Consider the following 25,738-nt stretch of genomic DNA (forward strand, 5'->3'; position numbering starts at 1 on the left):
ACAGTCTATTTGATTGTGGTGTTTAAAAAGCAAACCATGATACTGAGGCGACTGAAGTCGGTATGCTTCACCTATTGGTTGTGTGGTGCATTGGCACAGAAACCTGTTGGTGGATCATTCGTTGCATATATTTTATAGAATTGTAAATATAGCATCAACATTTCTTAAATCAGATTTCCCCCTAGCTGATCATTGTCTGCAGCTGGCTCTGATCGTAGTGTAATAAAATAGACAGGGAGAATGAGCTTGTCCGTGGTGGTCGGCGAACCCTGAAACTTCTGTCCCGTAGCCCCGCATGGCATCAATTGTGCCACAAAAGCATGCTGAAGCGTTAAAGTCAATATCCACATTTATAAACACATGGTCGCTATAGTTCTTTTTATTTGTGGTTGTTAACATTATTTTGAGTTAATTCTATGAGGGGGAGAGTATGCCAAAAAATAACTACAGTACAAGGGGAGGGTCATGTGAAAATATTTTTTACATTGGGGAGGGGGGCAAAAAATGTTTTATGACACCTCAAGTTGGACCAGGCGTGAAATGATGACTGCTGAAATGAAGCCTGATTGCAAAGGAAAAAGGGAATGGGAAAAGCAGAAGTAATCTTTCGGACTCTGGCTGTATCTGATGAGGGATACAGTGTCAGGAAAGGAGGTGGTTCTGCCTGTAAAGTTGGGCCAACACAAAGAGTGCATTAGCACACAGAGATCCTATTTGTCTACTATCAGTAGTTACTATCACACCATATAAATAGTTAAATGTATAATATGTTGTTCTTCTATCTCTATGTTCCAAGCCTGTGAAATTAGGAAACTGAAATCCGACAAAAAAAATGTCAGCACATTATTTAATTTCTTAACACCTTTTTGAAAAATATTTGAACGTGAAGATGGAAACTTGATCATAAATTATGATCTGTATAACTCCAACAGGACAATTTCTATACATTATGTACATGTATATACATTAATTTCAAGCCCAGTGGTGTTGGGGGCCTGGGGTCAAGTGTCAGTCCTCCTACCGGCTGATGATCTCCGCCTGACCACCGTCCCCAAGCAGGGTCAGCAAATTCCTGTATGCATTCCTGTAACACATGCAGAGAGTGTGAGTGAGAGGGGGGGGTCACAAAATGACTCAAAGATGTCACCGCACAAGATCCAGTATATTTCATACAAAGAGTTGACTGTGTCACTGAACACTGCATCAGGGTTCACCGTATATATGCAGTGCATTTGGAAAGTATTCAGACCCCTTGACGTTTTCCCCCCAAAATTACATTACAGCCTTATTCTAAAATTGATTACATTGTTTTTTCCCACTCATCAATCTACACACAATACCCCATAATGACAAAGCAAAAACAGGTTTTTAGAAATGTTTGCAAATTTATTACAAATAAAAAACGGAAATATCACATTTACATAAGTATTCAGATCCTTTACTCAGTACTTTGTTGAAGCGCCTTTTACAGCGATTACAGCCTTGAATCTTCTTGGGTATGACGCTACAAGCTTGGCACACCTGTATTTCTCCCATTCTTCTCTGCAGATCCTCTCAAGCTCTGTCAGGTTGGATGGGGAGCGTCGCTGCACAGCTATTTTCAAGTCTCTCCAGAGATGTTCGATCGGGTTCTGGCTGGGCCACTCAAGGACATTCAGAGACTTGTCCCGAAGCCACTCCTGCGTTGTCTTGGCTGTATGCTTAGGGTCGTTGTCTTGTTGGAAGGTGAACCTTCGCCACCGTCTGAGGTCCTGAGCATGTTTTCATCAAGGATCTCTCTGTACTTTGCGCCGTTCAACTTTCCCTCGATCCTGACTTTCCCTAGTCTCCCAGTCCCTGCCGCTGAAAAACATCCCCACAGCATGATGCTGCCACCACCATGCTTCACCGTAGGGATGCTGCCACGTTTCCTCCAGACGTGACACTTGGCATTCAGGCCAAAGAGTTCAATCTTGGTTTCATCAGACCAGAGAATCTTGTTTCTCATGGTCAGAGTCCTTTAGGTGCCTTTTGGCAAACTCCAAGCGGGATGTCATGTGCCTTTTACTGAGGTGTGGCTTTCGTCTGGCCACTCTACCATAAAAGGCCTGATTGGTGGAGTGCTACAGAGATGGTTGTCTTTCTGGAAGGTTCTCCCATCTCCACAGAGGAACTCTGGAGCTCTGTCATCGGGTTCTTGGTCACCTCCCTGACCAAGGACCTTCTCCCCCGATTGCTCAGTTTGGCTGGGCGGCCAGCTCTAGGAAGAGTCTTGGTGGTTCCAAACTTCTTCCATTTAAGAATGATGGAGGCCACTGTGTTCTTGGGGACCTTAAATACTGCAGAAATGTTTTGGTACCCTTCCCCAGATCTGTGCCTCGACACAATCCTGTCTCGGAGCTCTACGGACAATTCCTTTGACCTCATGGCTTGATTTTTGCTCTGACATGCACTGTCAACTGTGGGATCTTATATAGACAGGTGTGTGCCTTTCCAAATCATGTCCAATCAATTGAATTTACCACAGGTGGACTCCAATCAAGTTGTAGAAACATGTCAAGGATGATCAATTGAAACAGGATGCACCTGAGCGTAATTTAGGGTCTGAATACTTGTGTAAATAACGTCAGTTTTTTTAAAAAAAATACATTTGCAAACATTTCTAAGAACCTGTTTTCACTTTGTCATTATGGGGTATTGTGTGTAGATTGATGAGGGGAAAAAATAATTTAATCAATTTTAGAATAAGGCTGTAACGTAACAATATGGAAAAAAGAAAGGGGTCTGAATACTTTCCGAATGCACTGTGTATACAGTTGAAGTCGGAAGATTACATACACTTAGGTTGGAGTCGTTAAAACTCGTTTTTAAACCTCTCCACAAATTTCTTTTTAATAAACTATAGTTTTGTCAAGTCGGTTAGGACATCTACTTTGTGCATGACACAAGTAATTTTTCCAACAATTGTTTACAGACAGATTATTTCACTATCTCAATTCCAGTGGGTCAGAAGTTTACATACACTAAGTTGACTGTGCCTTTAAACAGCTTGGAAAATTCCAGAAAAGGATGTCATGGCTTTAGAAGCTTCTGATAGGCTAATTGACATCATTTGAGTACAATTGGAGGTGTACCTGTGGATGTATTTCAAGGCCTACCTTCAAACTCAGTGCCTCTTTGCTTGACATCATGGGAAAATCAAAAGAAAATCAGCCAAGACCTCAAAAAAATAATTGTAGACCTCCACAAGTCTGGTTCATCCTTGGGAGCAATTTCCAAACGCCTGAATGTACCACCTTCATTTGTACAAACAATAGTACGCAAGTACAAACACCATGGGACCACGCAGCCATCACACCGCTCAGGAAGGAGACGAGTTCTGTCTCCTCGAGATGAACGTACTTTGGTGCGAAAAGTGCAAATCAATCCCAGAACAGCAGCAAAGGACATTGTGAAGATGCTGGAGGAAACAGGTACAAAAGTATCTATATCCACAGTAAAACTAGTCCTATATCGACATAACCTGAAAGGCCGCACAGCAAGGAAGAAGCCACTGCTCCAAAACCGCCATAAAAAAGCCAGACTACGGTTTACAACTGCACATGGGGACAAAGATCGTACTTTTTGGAGAAATGTCTCTGGTCTGATGAAACAAAAATAGAACTGTTTGGCCATAATGATCATCGTTATGTTTGGAGGAAAAAGGGGGATGCTTGCAAGCCGAAGAACACCATCCCAACCATGAAGCATGGGGGTGGCAGCATCATGCTGTGGGGGTGCTTTGCTGCAGGAGGGACTGGTGCACTTCACAAAATAGATGGCATCATGAGGAAGGAAAATGATGTGGATATATTGAAGCAACATCTTAAGACATCAGTCAGGAAGTTAAAGCTTGGTCGCAAATGGGTCTTCCAAATGGACAATGACCCCAAGCATACTTCCAAAGTTGTGGCAAAATGGCTTAAGGACAACAAAGTCAAGGTATTGGAATGGCCATCACAAAGCCCTGACCTCAATCCTATAGAACATTTGTGGGCAGAACTGAAAAAGCATGTGCGAGCAAGGAGGCCTACAAACCTGACTCAGTTACACCAGCTCTGTCAGGAGGAATGGGCCAAAATTCACCCAACTTATTGTGGGAAGCTTGTGGAAGGCTACCCGAAACGTTTGACCCAAGTTAAACTATTTAAAGGCAATGCTACCAAATACTAATTGAGTGTATGTAAACTTCTGACCCACTGGGAATGTGATGAAATAAATAAAAGCTGAAATAAATCATTCTCTCTACTATTATTCTGACATTTCACATTCTTAAAATAAAGTGGTGATCCTAACTGACTTAAGACAGGGAATTTTTACTAGGATTAAATGTCAGGAATTGTGGAAAACTGAGTTTAAATGTATTTGGCTAAGGTGTATGTAAACTTCCGACTTCAACTGTGTGTTTGTGTGTGTGTTTGTGTGTAATATATACAGTGCCCTCCACAATTATTGGCACCCCTGTTTAAGATGTGGTCGAGGACTTCCAAAAATTCTCCTTTCTTTTTAAAATAACATAGAACCCAAATGCAAAAAAAGAGAAAAATCCTACCTTTTATTTAAGTACATTACTTTGGTGTAAAAAAAAAAAATCACACATTTAGAAAAAAAAAACTTGAAATCATGTGTCCCACAATTATTGGCACCCCTGATGTTAATACTTTGTACAACCCCCCTTTTGCCAACAAGACAGCACTTAATCTCCTCCTATAACATTTCACAAGATTGGAGAACACAGAGAGAGGGATCTTTGACCATTCTTCTTTGCACAATCTTTCTAGATCATCCAGTGTCCTGGGTCCTCTCTTATGCACTCTCCTCTTTAGCTCGCCCCACAGGTTTTCGATTGGGTTGAGGTCTGGGGACTGAGATGGCCATGGGAGGACCTTGAGTTTGTGACTGCTGAACCATTTTTGTGTAGATTTTGCCACATGTTTTGGATCATTATCCTGCTGAAAGACCCAAGAAACTTCAGTTGGAGAGGCATCAGGTTTTTATTTAAAATGGTAAAGGAAAATTAATACTCACGGTGGAAATGAAAGGAGTGGGGTACCCCAAGATGCCACTCTTTGATGCAATTCTGTGACAGTGAGCTTAGGACTTTTTTTTACTTCTCTTACCATCCTCCTCACTGTGCATTGTGGCAAGATAAACTTGGGACCTCTTCCAGCCTTGTTTGTCACTGTTCTAGTTGTTTTAAACTTCTTAATGATTCCTCTGACTGTAGATACGGGCAAGTTAAGGCGAGTGGCTATTTTCTTGTAGCCATTGCCTGACTTATGAAGGTCGACACAAATCTGCCTTACTTGAATGGTGTGTTCTCTTCTCTTTGCCATGTTGACAAATGGGTAAGAGAATTAGGCCTCTGTGTCACGTCATATTTATACCCCAGGGAAACAGGAAGTCATGAATTACTAATTAAAAGTTCCTAGATACCCTGACCAACTTTAGCAACTACAGAAAAATATATTTTTCAAAAAATCAATTACAATTTTCAGCGGAATTGTTAGGGGTGCCAATAATTGTGGGACACATGATTTCAAGTTTTTATTTTTTCTAAATGTGTGATTTTTTTTTTTACCACCAAAGTAATGTACTTAAATAAAAGGTTGGATTTTTCTCTTTTTTTGCATTTGGGTTCTATGTTGTTTAAAAAAAAAAGGAGAATTTTTGGAAGTCCTCGACCACATCTTAAACAGGGGTGCCAATAATAGTGGAGGGCACTGTATATACACAGTGGGGAGAAGTATTTGATACACTGCCGATTTTGCAGGTTTTCCTACTTACAAAGCATGTAGAGGTCTGTAATTTTTTATCATAGGTACACTTCAACTGTGAGAGACGGAATCTAAAACAAAAATCCAGAAAATCACATTGTATGATTTTTAAGTAATTAATTTGCATTTTATTGCATGACATAAGTATTTGATACATCAGAAAAGCAGAACTTAATATTTGGTACAGAAACCTTTGTTTGCAATTACAGAGATCATACGTTTCCTGTAGGTCTTGACCAGGTTTGCACACACTGCAGCAGGGATTTTGGCCCACACCTCCATACAGACCTTCTCCAGATCCTTCAGGTTTCGGGGCTGTCGCTGGGCAATACGGACTTTCAGCTCCCTCCAAAGATGTTCCATTGGGTTCAGGTCTGGAGACTGGCTAGGCCACTCCAGGACCTTGAGATGCTTCTTACGGAGCCACTCCTTAGTTGCCCTGGCTGTGTGTTTCGGGTCGTTGTCATGCTGGAAAACCCAGCTACGACCCATCTTCAATGCTCTTACTGAGGGAAGGAGGTTGTTGGCCAAGATCTCGCGAGACATGGCCCCATCCATCCTCCCCTCAATACGGTGCAGTCGTCCTGTCCCCTTTGCAGAAAAGCATCCCCAAAGAATGATGTTTCCACCTCCATGCTTCACAGTTGGGATGGTGTTCTTGGGGTTGTACTCATCCTTCTTCTTCCTCCAAACACGGCGAGTGGAGTTTAGACCAAAAGCTCTATTTTTGTCTCATCAGACCACATGACCTTCTCCCATTCCTCCTCTGGATCATCCAGATGGTCATTGGCAAACTTCAGACGGGCCTGGACATGCGCTGGCTTGAGCAGGGGACCTTGCGTGCGCTGCAGGATTTTAATCCATGACGGCGTAGTGTGTTACTAATGGTTTTCTTTGAGACTGTGGTCCCAGCTCTCTTCAGGTCATTGACCAGGTCCTGCCGTGTAGTTCTGGGCTGATCCCTCACCTTCCTCATGATCATTGATGCCCCACGAGGTGAGATCTTGCATGGATCCCCAGACCGAGGGTGATTGACCGTCATCTTGAACTTCTTCCATTTTCTAATAATTGAGCCAACAGTTGTTGCCTTCTCACCAAGCTGCTTGCCTATTGTCCTGTAGCCCATCCCAGCCTTGTGCAGGTCTACAATTTTATCCCTGATGTCCTTACACAGCTCTCTGGTCTTGGCCATTGTGGAGAGGTTGGAGTCTGTTTGATTGAGTGTGTGGACAGGTGTCTTTTATACAGGTAACGAGTTCAAACAGGTGCAGTTAATACAGGTAATGAGTGGAGAACAGGAGGGCTTCTTAAAGAAAAACTAACAGGTCTGTGAGAGCCGGAATTCTTACTGGTTGGTAGGTGATCAAATACTTATGTCATGCAATAAAATGCAAATTAATTACTTAAAAATCATACAATGTGATTTTCTGGATTTTTGTTTTAGATTCCGTCTCTCGCAGTTGAAGTGTACCTATGATAAAAATTACAGATTTATATATATTACAGATTTATATATATATATATATGTATGTATGTGTGTTGGGGGTTGTGTGTTTTTATTAATGATGTGGTTTGGTATCTGTAATGAAGGTTTTTTGACTACTGTAAAGCATTTTAATATTCCCGACACTTCAGATGTTTTCCCCACATAGGCCACCACGCAATTTATACCGTGCGATAATGGTTCCCCATGGTGTGCGCAAATGTAGCATTATATCAGGTCGAGTGACAAGAATCTGATAAAAAGGCATCCTACGTGCTATCGGACTGCTCCGGACTGCTAATTCCCATACTGCAATAGTACTTAGTTGTTCCGCATCTCTCCAAATATAAATGAACCATAAAAATAGGATTATGTCTAGGTTAGGTTAGACTAGTGGTTGGGGATGGGTTTAGAACTCTACCTCAGTGTCGTGTTCTTGCCCAGTCCTCTCTTGTGTTCTGTATTTCTCAGACTCAGCGACAGAACAGGGATCAGGACCTGGACCACATGACTGTCCAGAACCGCTATCGTCTCCAGAACACTGTACACCTGTCTGTCATACACCCCCTCGTTCTCCTCCACAAAGGACCTGAACACACAGACACAGTAAGACATAGAGATACTGTAACACCAATGTACATGCTTTATACACACACATAAAGCATTGCAGATATATAAAAATGTCTAACCGTGATGGTCAATAGCATGGCTGCCCTAGAACAGTGTCATGTTCAGTAGGGCACGAAATGGAAGAAAATGTTGGGAACTGAGTGAAACAGGGAGGTATTATACGAACTTGTCCAACGTTTGAAAACATTTTGCTACGGTGCACAGTAATAGACACGAGTCAAGTGCAGAGAGGAAGAGTAAAGGCTACGGTAGTTGGTGTCACTCACCGTAGAACAGTGACGGTCTGGTTACATGGTGCATCCCCTGCGGCGGCTGAACATCTCCCCACCACCAGCTGCAGGGCCTCTGTACTGGTCCTCCTCACTGTGAACGCACAGCTGCTGTTAGACTAGTTACCACATGCACACACACGAAAACCTATAAAAACACTACCCATAGGAGCAAGCATGTTCACATATTGTTCACAAATAGGATTACTGTGTATACGTGTCTTTATTTGTGTACTCTCACCATGAGGCTCGTTGACAAGCTTCAGGCAGCGGAGCAGAGAGGGGAGGGGCATGGTGAGTAGGGCGGGGTCATTGTCATTGTTCCGTCTCAGCAGCTCTAATAGGAAGGCCAGGACCGTGGCCAGGCGGGGAGGAGGGGCGTGGACTTTGAACTGCAGGAAGTTCTCACTATGGAGACAGACACAGAAGAGGTATGACACAGAGCCAGTAATGTCTGGCCATTTAGTAGATGCTCTAAGGAGGCTGTCAAGGTGGAGTAGGATGAAGTTGTCCTGAGACACTGCTCCAAGGTCAGTTTGGCTTTGCATTCCCCTCCCTAATTATTAAAGGTGAGGATTTGGGCAGGGTTAACTGATCCTGGATCTGTACCTAAGCCTAAGAGCAATCTCTACCCAGAGCGTAAGAATCTTACCTGATCACCTGCAGGATGCTCCTTCTCAGCACTGCCCCACACGGGGTGGGCGTGGATTCGCAGGCTGCCAGCAGCACCGGGTGATTGGCTACGGCCCCAATCGATGGTGTGGCAGGCAGGAAGTGGTCCAGGTACTTGGAGATGACATCACGGAGCTGCTTCTTCAGGTAGGCCCCCTGAGACTGAGACATACTGGCTGCTATAGACAGACCCTGGAGGGGAGGAAAGGAGTGAAACAGGAGAGACAGAGAGAAGATCAGTTAGTATAGTATTACTAATGCTGATGGAAAATATTTCTACATTTTTCTTTCCTCCCCTCAAACCCTGTTAGTACTTTTGGAAGTATCCAAACAATACTTTTTTTCTGAAGTATCCAAACTGGGGTAGTCAGTAACATGATGTTTAGGTAGAGGGAGTGTGTGTGTGTGGGTATGTGTGTCTGTGTGCGAGAGTGTGCTTGCATGTGTGTGTGTTCGCAGGTGTGTGTGCGCGCGTGTCCCCCACCTGCAGGTAGAGGGGCAGGCTGTCCCTCAAGGCCTTGTCCAACCCGGACAGAGAGTTAGGGAGGAGCAGCCCGTTGACAATGTTGAACAGCAGCTGCTGGGCCTTGGAGGTGGCCAGTAGGGGACTCCAGTGCTTCACCACGCACCCTGAGAACACACGCACACACACAGTCAACACCAAGGATGACAGACATTCAACGTGTTTGAGGAGATAGACTCGAAGCAAGTCACTGGGCAGAATTGCTCATCTTGTTCATATCCTGATACTCTCAAACACGCTGATTCCTTCTCGCCCAATACCAAATTGACCTCTAGCCAATATATTTTCTATGCACTTGTGGAGATCCAAAATTATTGAATAGGTAGAAGCAATATGGTTATAGCTCCACCTTACACTTCTCCAGTCCTTACAGATTCACACAAATGCCTAGGGGGATAGGGGTAGGCCTCAGTGATGCATACACCCACCCACAGCCCAGTAGGCCAGCAGCAGCCCCTCCTGAGGACTCTTATTGACCAGGTAGGGTTTGATATACTTCATGATGTCCCCTGTGTAGTCCAGAGCATGGGCGACCATGACAGAACGCTCAGACAACACCTGCAGCCCACTGTACACACGCCCCACAGCCTGAGAGAGAAAAATACAAAAGCGACAATGTATTTAAGGTGTATTTGTATGGAAATGCAGACTTGCCTTTCAGCGTTTGCTGTTGATATACACGTAACTGCCAATATAAAGGAAACACCAACATAGTGTCTTAATAGGGCGTTGGGCCACCACAAGCCGCCAGAACAGCTTCAATGCATCTTGGCATAGATTCTACAAGTGTCTGGAACTATATTGCAGGGATGCGACACCATTCTTCCAAGAGAAATTCCATCATTTGGTGTTTTGTTGATGGTGGTGGAAAACGCAGTTTCAGGCGCCGCTCCAGAATCTCCCATAAGTGTTCAATTGGGTTGAGATCTGGTGACTGAGACACGCACACACCCTTTAAACACCCCATGCCACTTTGAGACCCCTCTTTCAAAGTCACAGAGATCTCTTCTTCTAGCCACGGTAGCCAAAATAATGGCCATTTTTATACATGACCCTAAGCATGATGGGATGAATTGCTTAATTAACTCAGGACCACACCTGTGTGGAAGCACCTGCTTTCAATATACTTTGTATCCCTCGTTTACTCAAGTCTTTCCATACACAATTTTTTTTTTTATTATGCACGCATGACTGTAAGTCGCTTTGGATAAAAGCGTCTGCTAAATGGCATATTATTATTTATTATTATTATTATTATTATTTTAGCAGTTACCTGTACAGTGAGGGAAAAAAGTATTTGATCCCCTGCTGATTTTGTACGTTTGCCCACTGACAAAGAAATTATCAGTCTATAATTTTAATGGTATGTTTATTTGAACAGTGAGAGACAGAATAACAACAAAAAAATCCAGAAAAACGCATGTCAAAAATGTTATACATTGATTTGCATTTTAATGAGGGAAATAAGTATTTGACCCCCTCTCAATCAGAAAGATTTCTGGCTCCCAGGTGTCTTTTATACAGGTAACGAGCTGAGATTAGGAGCACACTCTTAAAGGGAGTGCTCCTAATCTCAGCTTGTTACCTGTATAAAAGACACCTGTCCACAGAAGCAATCAATCAATCAGATTCCAAACTCTCCACCGTGGCCAATACCAAATAATAGAGGAATTATGATTATGACTAAAATTGTTAACCCCAATACTGATGATGACTGTGTGAACTGTGTTAGGGTTATCTTTATAAACCCACTAACAGAGGGGGTGAGAAACTGCTGAGACAAACATTCCAGCAGGGAGGGGACTTAGAAACTAGTTAATCATTCCATACTGTGGAAATGTACAGGCCGCCTAAAGGTAGGCGGAGCAAAGTTCCTTTGTGTGAAGGCATATATATAAAGACTGTATATGTGTTTTGGGGGGAGAGCTCTCCATGATTAAATAATACAGATCATCCTTGCTGGTTGTGGACCTTTGTATAATTCATGATTAAAACCAGAGCCTTACACCCTCTGGGAATTATTCAAAGCATTGAGTTTAATTAGAGATAGAAATTCTCGTGACACCAAAGAGCTCTCCAAGGATGTCAGGGACAAGATTGTAGACCTACACAAGGCTGGAATGGGCTACAATACCATCGCCAAGCAGCTTGGTGAGGTGACAACAGTTGGTGCGATTATTCGCAAATGGAAGAAACACAAAATAACTGTCAATCTCCCTCGCGCCTGGGGCTCCATGCAAGATCTCACCTCGTGGAGTTGCAATGATCATGAGAACGGTGAGGAATCAGCCCAGAACTACACGGGAGGATCTTGTCAATGATCTCAAGGCAGCTGGGACCATAGTCACCAAGAAAACAATTGGTAGCACACTATGCCGTGAAGGACTGAAATCCTGCAGTGCCCGCAAGGTCCCCCTGCTCAAGAAAGCACATATACAGGCCCGTCTGAAGTTTGCCAATGAACATCTGAATGATTCAGAGGAGAACTGGGTGAAAGTGTTGTGGTCAGATGAGACCAAAATCGAGCTCTTTGGCATCAACTCAACTCGCCGTGTTTGGAGGAGGAGGAATGCTGCCTATGACCCCAAGAACACCATCCCCACTGTCAAACATGGAGGTGGAAACATTATGCTTTGGGGGTGTTTTTCTGCTAAGGGGACAGGACAACTTCACCGCATCAAAGGGACGATGGACGGGGCCATGTACCGTCAAATCTTGGGTGAGAACCTCCTTCCCTCAGTCAGGGCATTGAAAATGGGTCGTGGATGGGTATTCCAGCATGACAATGACCCAAAACACATGGCCAAGGCAACAAAGGAATGGCTCAAGAAGAAGCACATTAAGGGCCTGGAGTGGCCTAGCCAGTCTCCAGACCTTAATCCCATAGAAAATCTGTGGAGGGAGCTGAAGGTTCGAGTTGCCAAACGTCAGCCTCGAAACCTTAATGACTTGGAGAAGATCTGCAAAGAGGAGTGGGACAAAATCCCTCCTGAGATGTGTGCAAACCTGGTGGCCAACTACAAGGAATGTCTGGCCTCTGTGATTGCCAACAAGGGTTTTGCCACCAAGTCATGTTTTGCAGAGGGGTCAAATACTTATTTCCCTCATTAAAATGCAAATCAATTTATAACATTTTTGACATGCGTTTTTCTGGATTTTTTTGTTGTTATTCTGTCTCTCACTGTTCAAATAAACCTACCATTAAAATGATAGACTGATCATGTATTTGTCAGTGGGCAAACGTACAAAATCAGCAGGGGATCAAATACTTTTTTCCCTCACTGTATGTATCTTGCATGTTGCAAATATCCTCGTGCGCATGCGTGTGCGTGACGAGGTGCTACCCTGTTACAGTGTGTGCGTGACGAGGTGCTACCCTGTTACAGTGTGTGCGTGACGAGGTGCTACCCTGTTACAGTGTGTGCGTGACGAGGTGCTACCCTGTTACAGTGTGTGCGTGACGAGGTGCTACCCTGTTACAGTGTGTGCGTGACGAGGTGCTACCCTGTTACAGTGTGTGCGTGACGAGGTGCTACCCTGTTAGTGTGTGCTAGACGAGGAGCTACCCTGTTACAGTGTGTGCGTGACGAGGTGCTACCCTGTTACAGTGTGTGCGTGACGAGGTGCTACCCTGTTACAGTGTGTGCGTGACGAGGTGCTACCCTGTTACAGTGTGTGCGTGACGAGGTGCTACCCTGTTACAGTGTGTGCGTGACGAGGTGCTACCCTGTTACAGTGTGTGCGTGACGAGGTGCTACCCTGTTACAGTGTGTGCGTGACGAGGTGCTACCCTGTTACAGTGTGTGCGTGACGAGGTGCTACCCTGTTACAGTGTGTGCGTGACGAGGTGCTACCCTGTTAAGTGTGTGCGTGACGAGGTGCTACCCTGTTCAGTGTGTGCGTGACGAGGTGCTACCCTGTTACAGTGTGTGCGTGACGAGGTGCTACCCTGTTACAGTGTGTGCGTGACGAGGTGCTACCCTGTTACAGTGTGTGCGTGACGAGGTGCTACCCTGTTACAGTGTGTGCGTGACGAGGTGCTACCCTGTTACAGTGTGTGCGTGACGAGGTGCTACCCTGTTACAGTGTGTGCGTGACGAGGTGCTACCCTGTTACAGTGTGTGCGTGACGAGGTGCTATCCTGTTACAGTGTGTGCGTGACGAGGTGCTACCCTGTTACAGTGTGTGCGTGACGAGGTGCTACCCTGTTACAGTGTGTGCGTGACGAGGTGCTACCCTGTTAGTGTGTGCTAGACGAGGAGCTACCCTGTTACAGTGTGTGCGTGACGAGGTGCTACCCTGTTACAGTGTGTGCGTGACGAGGTGCTACCCTGTTACAGTGTGTGCGTGACGAGGTGCTACCCTGTTACAGTGTGTGCGTGACGAGGTGCTACCCTGTTACAGTGTGTGCGTGACGAGGTGCTACCCTGTTACAGTGTGTGCGTGACGAGGTGCTACCCTGTTACAGTGTGTGCGTGACGAGGTGCTACCCTGTTACAGTGTGTGCGTGACGAGGTGCTACCCTGTTACAGTGTGTGCGTGACGAGGTGCTACCCTGTTACAGTGTGTGCGTGACGAGGTGCTACCCTGTTACAGTGTGTGCGTGACGAGGTGCTACCCTGTTAGTGTGTGCTAGACGAGGAGCTACCCTGTTACAGTGTGTGCGTGACGAGGTGCTACCCTGTTACAGTGTGTGCGTGACGAGGTGCTACCCTGTTACAGTGTGTGCGTGACGAGGTGCTACCCTGTTAGTGTGTGCGTGACGAGGAGCTACCCTGTTACAGTGTGTGCGTGACGAGGTGCTACCCTGTTACAGTGTGTGCGTGACGAGGTGCTACCCTGTTAGTGTGTGCGTGACGAGGAGCTACCCTGTTACAGTGTGTGCGTGACGAGGTGCTACCCTGTTAGTGTGTGCGTGACGAGGTGCTACCCTGTTACAGTGTGTGCGTGACGAGGTGCTACCCTGTTACACTGTGTGTGTGTGTGTGTGTGTAGTACCTTGATGAACATCTCCAGAGCAGGCCTGGGCTCTAGCTTGCTGCCGGCTCCAGGCTGCAGCCCAGCCCTCTGCAGTAGGGAGTCCACCTCAGGGAGCCTCAATACGAGCCTAGTGAGCTCTGACAACTGCTCCTCCAGAGCCCTGCCTGGAAAAAGGCAGTAACTCATAATAAATAATCATATATGCCACTTAGCAGACACTTTTATCCAAAAGACTGTATTTACACAGGTAACCCAATTCTGATCTTTTGCCCAATTATTGGCAAAAGATCTGATCGGTCAAAAGACCAATAATTGGGCAAAATATCAAAATTGGGCTCACTGTGTAAATGCAGCCAAGTGACCTACTGGCCATTTTTAGGATGTGTACTAGTTCCTTATGGGACCTGAACCCACGACCTTAAGTGTGTCTAGAGCCACACTCTTTCCAACTGAGCCACACATATAAACACTTACTTACATCTCCACAACAAAACACTGAAAAAAACTTTACAGAAATACACAGGTACTTAAAAAGGGAAACTAATGGTAAATGATCCTAATATGGTAATAGACAAGAAGTGTAGGTTACAAGTGTTTTAATGTGGCATAACTGACTGAGGATGTATTTTCATTGCTGACTGCTGAACAGAGACCAGTGAGGCCTGGCCAGTGTGTGCACGCATGACTAAGTATCTTTGGATAAAAGCGTTCGCTAAATGGCATACAGTGCATTCGGGAAAGTATTCAGACACCTTGACTTTTTCCACATTGTCATGTTACAGCCTTATTCGAAAATGGATTATATTGGTTTTTTTCCTCATCAATCTACTCACAATACCCCATAATGACAAACAAGTTTTTAGATTTTTTTTGCAAATGTATTAAAAAAAAAGAAACTGAAATACCACATTTAAGTATTCAGACCTTTTACTGAGTACTTTGTTGAAGCACCTTTGGCAGCAATTACAGCCTAGAGTCTTCTTGGGTATGACGCTATAAGCTTGGCACACCTGTATTTGGGGAGTTTCTCCCATTCTTCTCTGCAGATCCTCTCAAGCTCGGTCAGGTTGGATGGGGAGCGTCGCTGCACAGCTATTTTCAGGTCTCTCCAGAGATGTTCGATTGGGTTCAAGTCCGGGCTCTGGCTGGGCCACTCAAGGACATTCAGAGACTTGTCCCGAAACCACTCCTGCATTGTCTTGGCTGTGTGCTTAGGGTTGTTGTCCTGTTGGAAGGTGAACCTTCGCCCCAGTCTGAGGTCCTGAGCGCTCTGGAGCAGGTTTTCATCAAGGATCTCTCTGTACTTTGCTCCGTTCAGCTTTCCCTCTATCCTGACTAGTATACCAGTCCCTGACGTTGAAAAACATCCCCACAACATGATGCTGCCACCACCATGCTTCACTGTAGGGATGGTGCCAGGTTTCCTCCAGACGTGAAGCTTGGCATTCAGGCCAAAGAGTTTCATCAGACCAGAGAATCTTGTTTCTCATGGTCTGAGAGTCCTTTAGGTGCCTTTTGGCAAATTCCAAGCGGGCTGTCAAGTGCCTTTTACTGAGGAGTGGCTTCCATCTGGCCACTCTACCATAAAGGCCTGATTGGTGGAGTGCTGCAGTGATGGTTGTCCTTCTGGAAAGTTCTCCTATCTCCACAGAGGAACTTGGAGCTCTGTCAGAGTGACCATCGGGTTCTTGGTCACCTCCCTGACCAAGGACCTTCTACCCCGATTGCTCAGTTTGGTCAGTTGGCCAACTCTAGGAAGAGTCTTGGTGGTTCCAAATTTCTTCCATTTAAGAATGATGGAGGCCACTGTGTTCTTGGGAACCTTCAATGCTGCAGAAATGTTTTGGTACCCTTCCCCAGATCTGTGCCTCGACACAATACTGTCTCGGAGCTCTACGGACAATTCCTTCGACCTCATGGCTTGGTTTTTGCTCTGACATGCACTGTCAACTCTGGGAACTTATATAGACAGGTGTGTGCCTTTCCAAATCATGTCCAAATCAATTGAATTTACCACAGGTGGACTCCAATCAAGTTGTAGAAACATCTCAAGGATGATCAATGGAAACAGGATGCACCTGAGCTCAATTTCGAGTCTCATAGCAAAGGGTCTGAATACTTATGCAAATAAGGTGTACGGCTGTAATGTAACAAAATGTGGAAAAGGGGAAGGGGTCTGAATACTTTTCAAATGCACTGCATATTATTATCTCAGGAGAGAGGGGTCGGATGTCCAGGGTTTTAGTTTGAGGTTCTGTACCTGCTCTGCTGTCGGTGCCGTCTGGGTTCTTGTGGATGTGCTGCTGCAGAACACAGCGGAACCATGCTCTCACAGACAGAGTCTGGGCTGAGCCTGACACGGAACCTCCACAGCCGTAACTCACTGAATACACCAGCTCGCTGGTGAAGAGAGTCAGTTTGACATAGAACAGACAACAAATGTGTTTAAGGGAATCACAACAAGTGAGGTGAGGCGCAGAATCGATAATCTTGATTGAATAATGAGTTGTTATTTGGGATGCGAGGTGATTTGTAGATCAGTGATTCTGCGCAGTCTGACTGCAATATAGTTTATCTCAATATCTATGTTCCACCGGAGCAAGGCGCTACACAGATGTGCTAATCTGTATAAACTCACATGATGGATAGTAGTTTGGAATGCAAAGGGAATTTGTAGGTCAGTGATTTTGTGCAGCAACTTTCTCAGAATGATCCTCTCCAATGTGTGCCACCACACCCGGGTCGTATTCATTAGTGAACTCCGTAGCAAAGTGTTTTGCAACAGAAAACAAAAACAAGCATTTCTTATTGGAGTTCAGACCCTGCTTACTAGGGTAATGTACTGGAGTAATGTTACCTGTTCTGGAGCAGGTGGGGCAGGTAGCGAGTGACTAGCAGGGGGTGCAGCATGTCGTCCCAGCCGAAGCACTGCATGATGGACTGGATGGGGTTGGGCTGGAGGTCTTGGGGGGCAGAGCTAGGAAGGTCAAAGGCCAACAGAGTAAAACCTGGAAAAGAGAGTCAACATTCATACCATGTTACCTTACGGTTACTACCATGGCAAAGAAGTTTGATAGAGTCATACTGTAACGGAAAGATTTTTCACTGAATGCTCAACACAAAGCACAGATGCAAGATGTTGAAGAGTAAATCACTGACGAGAGAGAGAGAAACAGTGAGACAAAGGCAGACAGTGTATATTATCTTATAAGAAAGACAATTGTTTGTGTGTGCAACCCACAATGTGAAATTGTTGTGCACAGTGAACATTTATCCTCCTCCCCCTTCCTCCCACTCTCTCCCTCTCCCAGTGTGTGCGTCTGACCTGCGGCAGCGTCAGCCAGCTGGGCATGAGGGGTGTTGGAAAGGCGCAGGCTGCAGAGGAAGGGGAAAAAGTGGGCCCAGAGAGCTGCTGCCACCGCTAGGTGGCGCTCTTTACCCACGCTGGCATTGGGAGGAGGCGGCCAGGCACCGGGGGGGCATGCAGTGTGGCCAGGCTGGACATTGTGCTGATGGACCCTCCTGTAGGACACACACACAAACACACAGGAGAGAAACACACCCACGCACACACAAACACACACAGGAGAGAAACACACACACGGACGCACACACCAATAACATCATTATTCAACAGAAACACAGTATCTCCCTCTCCTTCACACCACCTCTCCACCTGCATCCCTATCTATACTCTGCTCCCTTCCTCTCTTTCACATTCTCTCCATCCCCCTTCTTCGCTCTCTCCCTCTTCCCATCTCTGGGGGGGATTAGGTAGTGCGGGGCAGGGCAGAGCAGAGCGGGGCTGATCCCCTGTACACAGGCTGGGCTCTGGCTGCTGTTTCTGTGCCTGCTTGGCCCCACGGCGGCTGGCATTAGCCCAGATAAGCAGCTGAAGGAGCTGTAATCTCATTTAGACTGGAGATGATCCTCCTGTCCCCTCATTCGCCCGGATGGAGCGAGGGAGAGAGGGATGGAGGGGAGGGAGGCAGGGGTGAGTACTGGTACCCCCCCAGCTCCCCCTGCACTCCCAAAACGTCTCTCTCTCACACACACACAAACACACACCTCTGCCTGCGCCTTCCAGCAAGGTTGCATCTAATCCAGAGAGAGCTGAGACAATCGATTAAAGTCTGAATTCATTAGCCTCGTTACTACGGCGGAATGGGCCTTTCACACCCATCAAGCCTCATTGTACAAGACATAGTCAGAGACCCCACTTAATCCTCCCCACTGCCGCTTCTTATAGCTGTACACACACACACCATTAGAGACCCCACTTAACCCCTCCCCCAAATGCAACCACTAACACACACACACAGAGACTGACTTGCCACCCGGACAGCTGATGAAACTGTGGGTTTGCTCATCTGCGTGCTCGTCGTCCTCACCAGGGTATTGAACTGACTGCAATTTGGCGTCATAACCGACTTCAATGGCCACTGGCGTGCTGGAGAAGTGTGCTCTTCACGGATGAATCCCGGTTTCAACTGTACCGGGCAGATGGCACAGCGTGTATGGCGTCATGTGGAAGAGCGGTTTGCTGATGTCAACGTTGTGAACAGAGTGCCCCATGGTGGTGGTGGGGTTATGGTATGGGCAGGCATAAGCTACGGCCAACGAACACAATTGCATTGTATCGGTAATTTGAATGCACAGAGATACCGTGTCGAGATCCGGAGGCCCATTGTTGTGCCATTCATCCGCCACCATTACCTCATATTTCAGCATGATAATGCACAGCCCCATGTCGCAAAGACCTGTACACAATTCCTGGAAGCTGAAAATGTCCCAGTTCTTCCATGGCCTGCATACTCACCAGACATGTCACCCACTGAGCATGTTTGGGATGCTCTGGATCAACGTGTACGACAGTGTGCTCTAGTTCCCGCCAATATCCAGCAACTTTGCTCAGCCATTGAAGAGTGGGACAACATTCCACAGGCCACAATCAACAGCCTGATCAACTTTATGCGAAGGAGATGTGTTCCGCTGTATGAGGAAAATGGTGGTCACACTGACTGGTTTTCTGATCCACGCCCCTACCTTTTTTTAAAGGTATCTGTGAGCAACAGATGCATATCTGTATTCCCAGTCATGTGAAATCCATAGATTAGGGTTTAATGAATTTATTTTAATTTACTGATTTCCTTATATGAACTCGTTTAAATTGTTGCATGTTGCGTTGATATTTTTGCTCAGTGTAGTTTTTATGATGTGCGCCCCATAAAAATACATACCGTAGCCTACACGGGTTTAATGCATTTGTTGTTATTGTCGGCCAATCAAAGTGGCACTGTCTACAGTGGCTCCATGTGTAGCAACCAACGTGGGAGATCTCTAATCAATGCAAAATTGAATACAAATTACAGAATTAAGTTAGTGGGGGAAAAAAGTATTTAGTCAGCCACCAATTGTGCAAGTTCTCCCACTTAAAAAGATGAGAGAGGCCTGTAATTTTCATCATAGGTACACGTCAACTATGACAGACAAAATGAGGAGAAAAAATCTAGAAAATCACATTGTAGGATTTTTAATGATTTTATTTGCAAATTATGGTGGAAAATAAGTATTTGGTCAATAACAAAAGTTTCTCAATACTTTGTTATATACCCTTTGTTGGCAATGACACAGGTCAAACGTTTTCTGTAAGTCTTCACAAGGTTTTCACACACTGTTGCTGGTATTTTGGCCCATTCCTACATGCAGATCTCCTCTAGAGCAGTGATGTTTTGGGGCTGTCGCTGGGCACACGGACTTTCAACTCCCTCCAAAGATTTTCTATGGGGTTGAGATCTGGAGACTGGCTAGGCCACTCCAGGACCTTGAAATGCTTCTTACGAAGCCACTCCTTCGTTGCCCGGGCGGTGTGTTTGGGATCATTGTCATGCTGAAAGACCCAGCCACGTTTCATCTTCAATTCCCTTGCTGATGGAAGGAGGTTTTCACTCAAAATCTCACGATACATGGCCCCATTCATTCTTTCCTTTACACGGATCAGTCGTCCTGGTCCCTTTGCAGAAAAACAGCCCCAAAGCATGATGTTTCCACCCCCATGCTTCACAGTAGGTATGGTGTTCTTTGAATGCAACTCAGCATTCTTTGTCCTCCAAACACGACGAGTTAAGTTTTTACCAAAAAGTTCTATTTTGGTTTCATCTGACCATATGACATTCTCCCAATCCTCTTCTGGATCATCCAAATGCACTCTAGCAAACTTCAGACGGGCCTGAACATGTACTGGCTTAAGCAGGGGGACACGTCTGGCACTGCAGGATTTGAGTCCCTGGCGGCGTAGTGTGTTACTGATGGTAGGCTTTGTTACTTTGGTCCCAGCTCTCTGCAGGTCATTCACTAGGTCCCCCCCGTGTGGTTCTGGGATTTTTGCTCACCGTTCTTGTGATCATTTTGACCCCACGGGGTGAGATCTTGCGTGGAGCCCCAGATCGAGGGAGATTATCAGTGGTCTTGTATGTCTTCCATTTCCTAATAATTGCTCCCACAGTTGATTTCTTCAAACCAAGCTGCTTACCTATTGCAGATTCAGTCTTCCCAGCCTGGTGCAGGTCTACAATTTTGTTTCTGGTGTCCTTTGACAGCTCTTTGGTCTTGGCCATAGTGGAGTTTGGAGTGTGACTGTTTGAGGTTGTGGACAATTGTCTTTTATACTGATAACAAGTTCAAACAGGTGCCATTAATACAGGTAACGAGTGGAGGACAGAGGAGCCTCTTAAAGAAGAAGTTACAGGTCTGTGAGAGCCAGACATCTTGCTTGTTTGTAGGTGACCAAATACTTATTTTCCACCATAATTTACAAATAAATTCATTAAAAATCCTACAATGTGATTTTCTGGATTTTTTTCTCTCATTTTGTCTGTCATAGTTGACGTGTACCTATGATGAAAATTACAGGCCTCTCTCATCTTTTTAAGTGGGAGAACTTGCACAATTGGTGGCTGACAAAATATTTTTTTCCCCCACTGTAGTTAAATGAGAAGGAGTAGGCTACAACGAGCAACCATCAGGTAAGCTGTTGTTTAATCTAAATTGAGTTGTAGACAAGGACGGGAAGCGCAGAAAAATAGCCTCAATTAGCCTAGATAGCTAGCTATCTTAGCTAGCTTCTTTACATCGATTTGATGTGGTCAAGACAGGCACTATCTGTATGGCTACTCTCTCCCTCTTTCTCCTTCCCGGGTCAAACTCAAGCAAGCAGAGCAGCACCTCTCTCCAAAGTCGCGCAGGCTGCGCAGCAAGCCAATTCCCCAGTTTTTTAAACACATGTATTTCAACTATAAGGATATCAGAAAAAAATTAATGATATTATTCTAATAGTGAAATTATTTAAAATACACATCCCTAAAAATAAACAAAAATAGCTTCTCAGCAAAGAGCAATTTCTCAAGCAACAATTTTGCAAGGACTGTCTGGGAATGGTCTGAGTGAGGAGGGGAACACTGAAAACTAGCTGTTATTGGCTGAGAGGTTTGGAACTCTCTTTCTTATTGGTCTATTAACTGATGTAACCAGGCAGGCCAAAACTCCATCCCACCAAAACAGGCTGAAATTTCAGGCGGTATTTTCAAACAGCTCTTACACTAAAAGGGCATTATCATAATTTTCAACACTATGTAAATTTTCATTTACATAGTGTTATCCAACCTCAGTGTGGAAATACATATAAAACACAGGAAAATTATATTTTTGATTGCACTGGGCCTTAAATAATGACAGGGAAAAACAACTATTGCATTGCACCATCTCCATAATGCCCATCCACTGCTCCTTAGAGAGAGACTCAGGGTTCAATGGAGGGCCAAGGTGTAGGGGCGTAGGGTCTAGATACGGAGGAGAGCACTTAATTAAGATCTCAGATAATTGTCCCCCACCCGCCCCTCAATATAATACTGAATGTGTAGCACTGAGACGTCCCATACACACACCCTCTGGCGACACAGGGGTCTCAGGCCCCCACGCGCAGGATCATGGGATGGAATGCAATGTGAGGAATTAGCCTCCTGGTTGGCTTTGGGCGGCCGGCCTTGGCGAGGGCCATCCGAGTCAGTGGTTGTCACACACGCGTACACACACCTCTCGGTCGCAGCCTCTGGCGGGATAATTCTCTTGATGTGTGCAGATTCTGCTCTGCTCTTAATAAACAATGACGGCGAGGCACAATTTGCAGGACTACATAATTACCTGTTAATTGTGTCACTGAAAACACATTAATCACAGAGATATCAAGTACTGCCAGGACGGAGAATTAAGCGTAATTTGGCGGGACGAATTTGAGAGAGAGCTTTTTTATTTTGTTAAATGGGTCAGCGTGATCTCGGCTATAACACGGTCCCCTTTGGGAGTTTTCGCTCCTCTCTTCTGCGACGTCTGCCATTAATGTGCAAATGAGTGCCCTCCAACCCCGAGATAGTTTCTTGAATTTTCTTGAATTAATGAAGCTAACGAGATATGCCTGGACTGAATTAAAAGAGGACACTTTAGTGATGGGGGGAAAAATCTATAGTTACATATCTGGATTTGTTAAAACGATATATCGTATCGTTTTGACAATATCGCAATATTATTTTTTATAGCGTATCGGCACTTAAGTATCGTTATATCGTATCGTGAGGTCCCTGGCAATTCCCAGCCCTAGCACACTTAGTGTTTCACCTTGGAGGTATGTGTCTGTGGGAGTGTGTGCATGTATACACAGGAGAGTCAAAGCAAGCACACACTCATTTAAGTCGTGAGTGAGGATTCTTGCTGGCAGCTTACTGCTTCATTAGCGCTGACTCAGGGTAATCCAAACTGAACAATAACAACATTGTAGTGGTCCGGTCCATTCAGATACAACCAGACACCCTCTCCCTCCTGAAGCCTCTGTCCTACCCTTTTACTTCTTCTCTCACCAAAACAGACACCGGTTTCACCTGTGCCTTTCTCTCTAAACCTTTGACCTCTGATCGGGTCGTCCGTGTAACACACACCCGTGGCCCGCTGGTGAACTCACCCTGACGCCGTCTCCACTCTCCGCCACACAGTCACTCCACACACTCACGATCTGCCGCTATACCCATGGTGACTGCAAAGGGGCCCCTAGGGGCCATAACTATACTCAGACCTCTGCCAGCACCTGCTGAAGGTGACCTGGGGGCCACATGGCCCCAAGAGACAGAAAGGGGCCTCCGTACACAATGGATGGGCTGGGTTTACCATTGGGATGGAGGGGGGACAGAGGACAGCACATTCCTGCCTTTGAAGGTGTCAGGACTGGGGCCTGACTGGGCTGGGGGCAAGGGGGACCCGTCTCCTGCTTCTAGATATCAGCAATGATAGGTAGGGCCAGGAGTTTTTTCACGTGATCATGCCAGCAAAAACTCCAGGCTCTAGTTGTAGGGTCTAAGGCCAATGTCTAATGCCAATGTCTGTCCGCTCGTCAATGTGTAGTGTGTGTGTGGGCATTTGTGTTAAGTGTGTCTCAGGGGGTTGCTGAGTGTTTGTACCCCCTCCCTCACCGTAGCTCCCTCAGCACGATCTGCAGAAAGCCCAGGGCGGAGCTCAGCTCCGACTGGCGGCAAGCGGGCAGCAGCAGACCGAACCCCTCGTTGAGTAGCCTCTCCTCCAACAGGCCGAGACTCACGCTCGTCTCAAACACCTCGGCCACGCCCTCCAGGTAGGACCCCAGGGGGCCCCAGAGGGCCAGGCGGCGAGACGGTTCCGTGGTCTTCAGGTAGAACTCCCTGGCTGTCTGAGAGAAGGAGGAGGCCAGCCAGATAGCTTGGGCCCCCACGTCAAGACCTCTCTCCTGGAAGAGCAGTAAGAGAGCCAGCTGGCCCCTCCATACCAGGCTCCGCTGGGCAGGGGGGGAGTCCGGAGGGAGCAGGCCCAGCAGCTCACAGGCCCGGCAGGCTACATCCTCCAGCTCAGCCTGCCGGGCCACCACAACGAACAGCAGCAGGAAGTTCATTAGCCCAGCCTCGGATAGTTCCTGCATCCGCCGCTGGTGGAACTTGGAGTACACCCTGGAGAGGAGCATGAGAGAAGGGGGAGAGCGAATGAGAGAGAGAGGAGAAATAAGGGACATGAGTTTCCATTGGTCATAGTAAGATGAAGAGATAGTAGTGTCACAGTTCAAATTGAGTGTGTGACATTCATATTATTCATCTTTCACTGAGACTTTGCATTGCTCTAGTCAAGATCAGAGTGGACCGCCCATCCTCCATCACAAAGCTCCATCACTCCTTCTCTGGTGCTAATGAGAGGCATGCCAGGTGTGCGTGTGCCTGTTTGTGTGAGAAAAACAACCAGCGCATCGTTGTTAGATCCTGCGGGCACCGTGAACAAATGCCTTTAGAGATCATGTTAAATGTCAGACACTCAGCCACACAGCAGTGGGCACGAAGTCGCCCTCTCTGCAGTCAAACCAATCTACTGCAACACCAGTTAGAGATCAATAACTACTACACACACAAATCATACACTCACACACAAACAGATCATACACACAAGCACAAAAGCATGCATGCACGCACACACAAACATACAGACAGATCATATACGCACACACACACGCACACACACACACACGCGCGCACACACACGCGCGCACACACACACACGCGCGTCACCCCCTGCAGTGCACCCAGAGGGATCCAGAGTTCCCCTAGAACGGATACAGCACATATTGAGGAACAGGGCCAGAGACTCAAGTCAACACACACACACACTGAAACTCCCCCATACAAATTATGAACACTACCATGACTAGGGCTGTGGCGGTCATGAAGTTTTGGCAGCTGGTGATTGTCAAGCAAATAACTGCCGGTCTCACGGTAATTTACCGTTAATGAACATAAACACAATTAGCATCTACTGGCTTCCATGCATAGCCTACAAGCCACTGATGCAGACCTTTGGAACATCTACATTTTAAAGTCTAAAAAATCCATTAAATATAGCCTACACCTTCACAATAAATCCATTATTTATTTTAGACAGGTCTAAAGAAACATGATATGAAGAAAATGTAGTCTATTTCAGAACAGAATAGCATACTCTGATTTGTCCATATGTTAGGCCCTGATCTGCCATATGGCTGTGGGCTACACTAGTTCATTTAGCAGACAGGATTTGCTTAGAATTCCGTGGCATTATTTTATATTATTTTATAGTATGAAGAATAAAAATGTAACATAGCTGAACAAAATACAAAGGATATTTTCTCCAAATGATTTCCGAGGGAGTGCGCACATGCGGCTATTCTGTGTTGAGCGGTTAACAAAAGAAACAAGTCTTCCTATTTGCTTAATTTAGAGTTATTATTGCAACTTCAGTTGTGATACAAACATTGGGCTATACAGTGCATTCGGAAAGTATTCAGACCCCT

At 45.8% G+C, this 25,738-nt stretch overlaps 1 protein-coding gene across 1 annotated transcript in view; it reads right to left on the reverse strand.

Moving 5' to 3' along the window:
* Nucleotides 1-309: 309 nt before the first annotated feature.
* LOC121585895 (protein MMS22-like) overlaps nt 310-25,738 on the reverse strand; it is a 37,916-nt gene continuing 12,487 nt past the window's right edge. The window contains exons 13-24 of the mRNA XM_041902202.2: nt 23,868-24,374; nt 17,678-17,874; nt 17,210-17,360; nt 16,613-16,752; nt 14,371-14,516; nt 9,801-9,960; nt 9,334-9,479; nt 8,830-9,041; nt 8,419-8,585; nt 8,175-8,271; nt 7,700-7,867; nt 310-1,084 (exon numbers count right to left, since the gene is read on the reverse strand). Of these exons, the coding sequence (XP_041758136.2) occupies nt 1,018-1,084; nt 7,700-7,867; nt 8,175-8,271; nt 8,419-8,585; nt 8,830-9,041; nt 9,334-9,479; nt 9,801-9,960; nt 14,371-14,516; nt 16,613-16,752; nt 17,210-17,360; nt 17,678-17,874; nt 23,868-24,374 (2,158 nt within the window). The 3' untranslated portion in view covers nt 310-1,017. The remainder of the gene's footprint in view (nt 1,085-7,699; nt 7,868-8,174; nt 8,272-8,418; nt 8,586-8,829; nt 9,042-9,333; nt 9,480-9,800; nt 9,961-14,370; nt 14,517-16,612; nt 16,753-17,209; nt 17,361-17,677; nt 17,875-23,867; nt 24,375-25,738) is intronic.

This window comes from Coregonus clupeaformis, unplaced genomic scaffold (assembly GCF_020615455.1).
Source record: "Coregonus clupeaformis isolate EN_2021a unplaced genomic scaffold, ASM2061545v1 scaf0781, whole genome shotgun sequence".
In the NCBI taxonomy this organism is placed as follows: domain Eukaryota; kingdom Metazoa; phylum Chordata; class Actinopteri; order Salmoniformes; family Salmonidae; genus Coregonus; species Coregonus clupeaformis.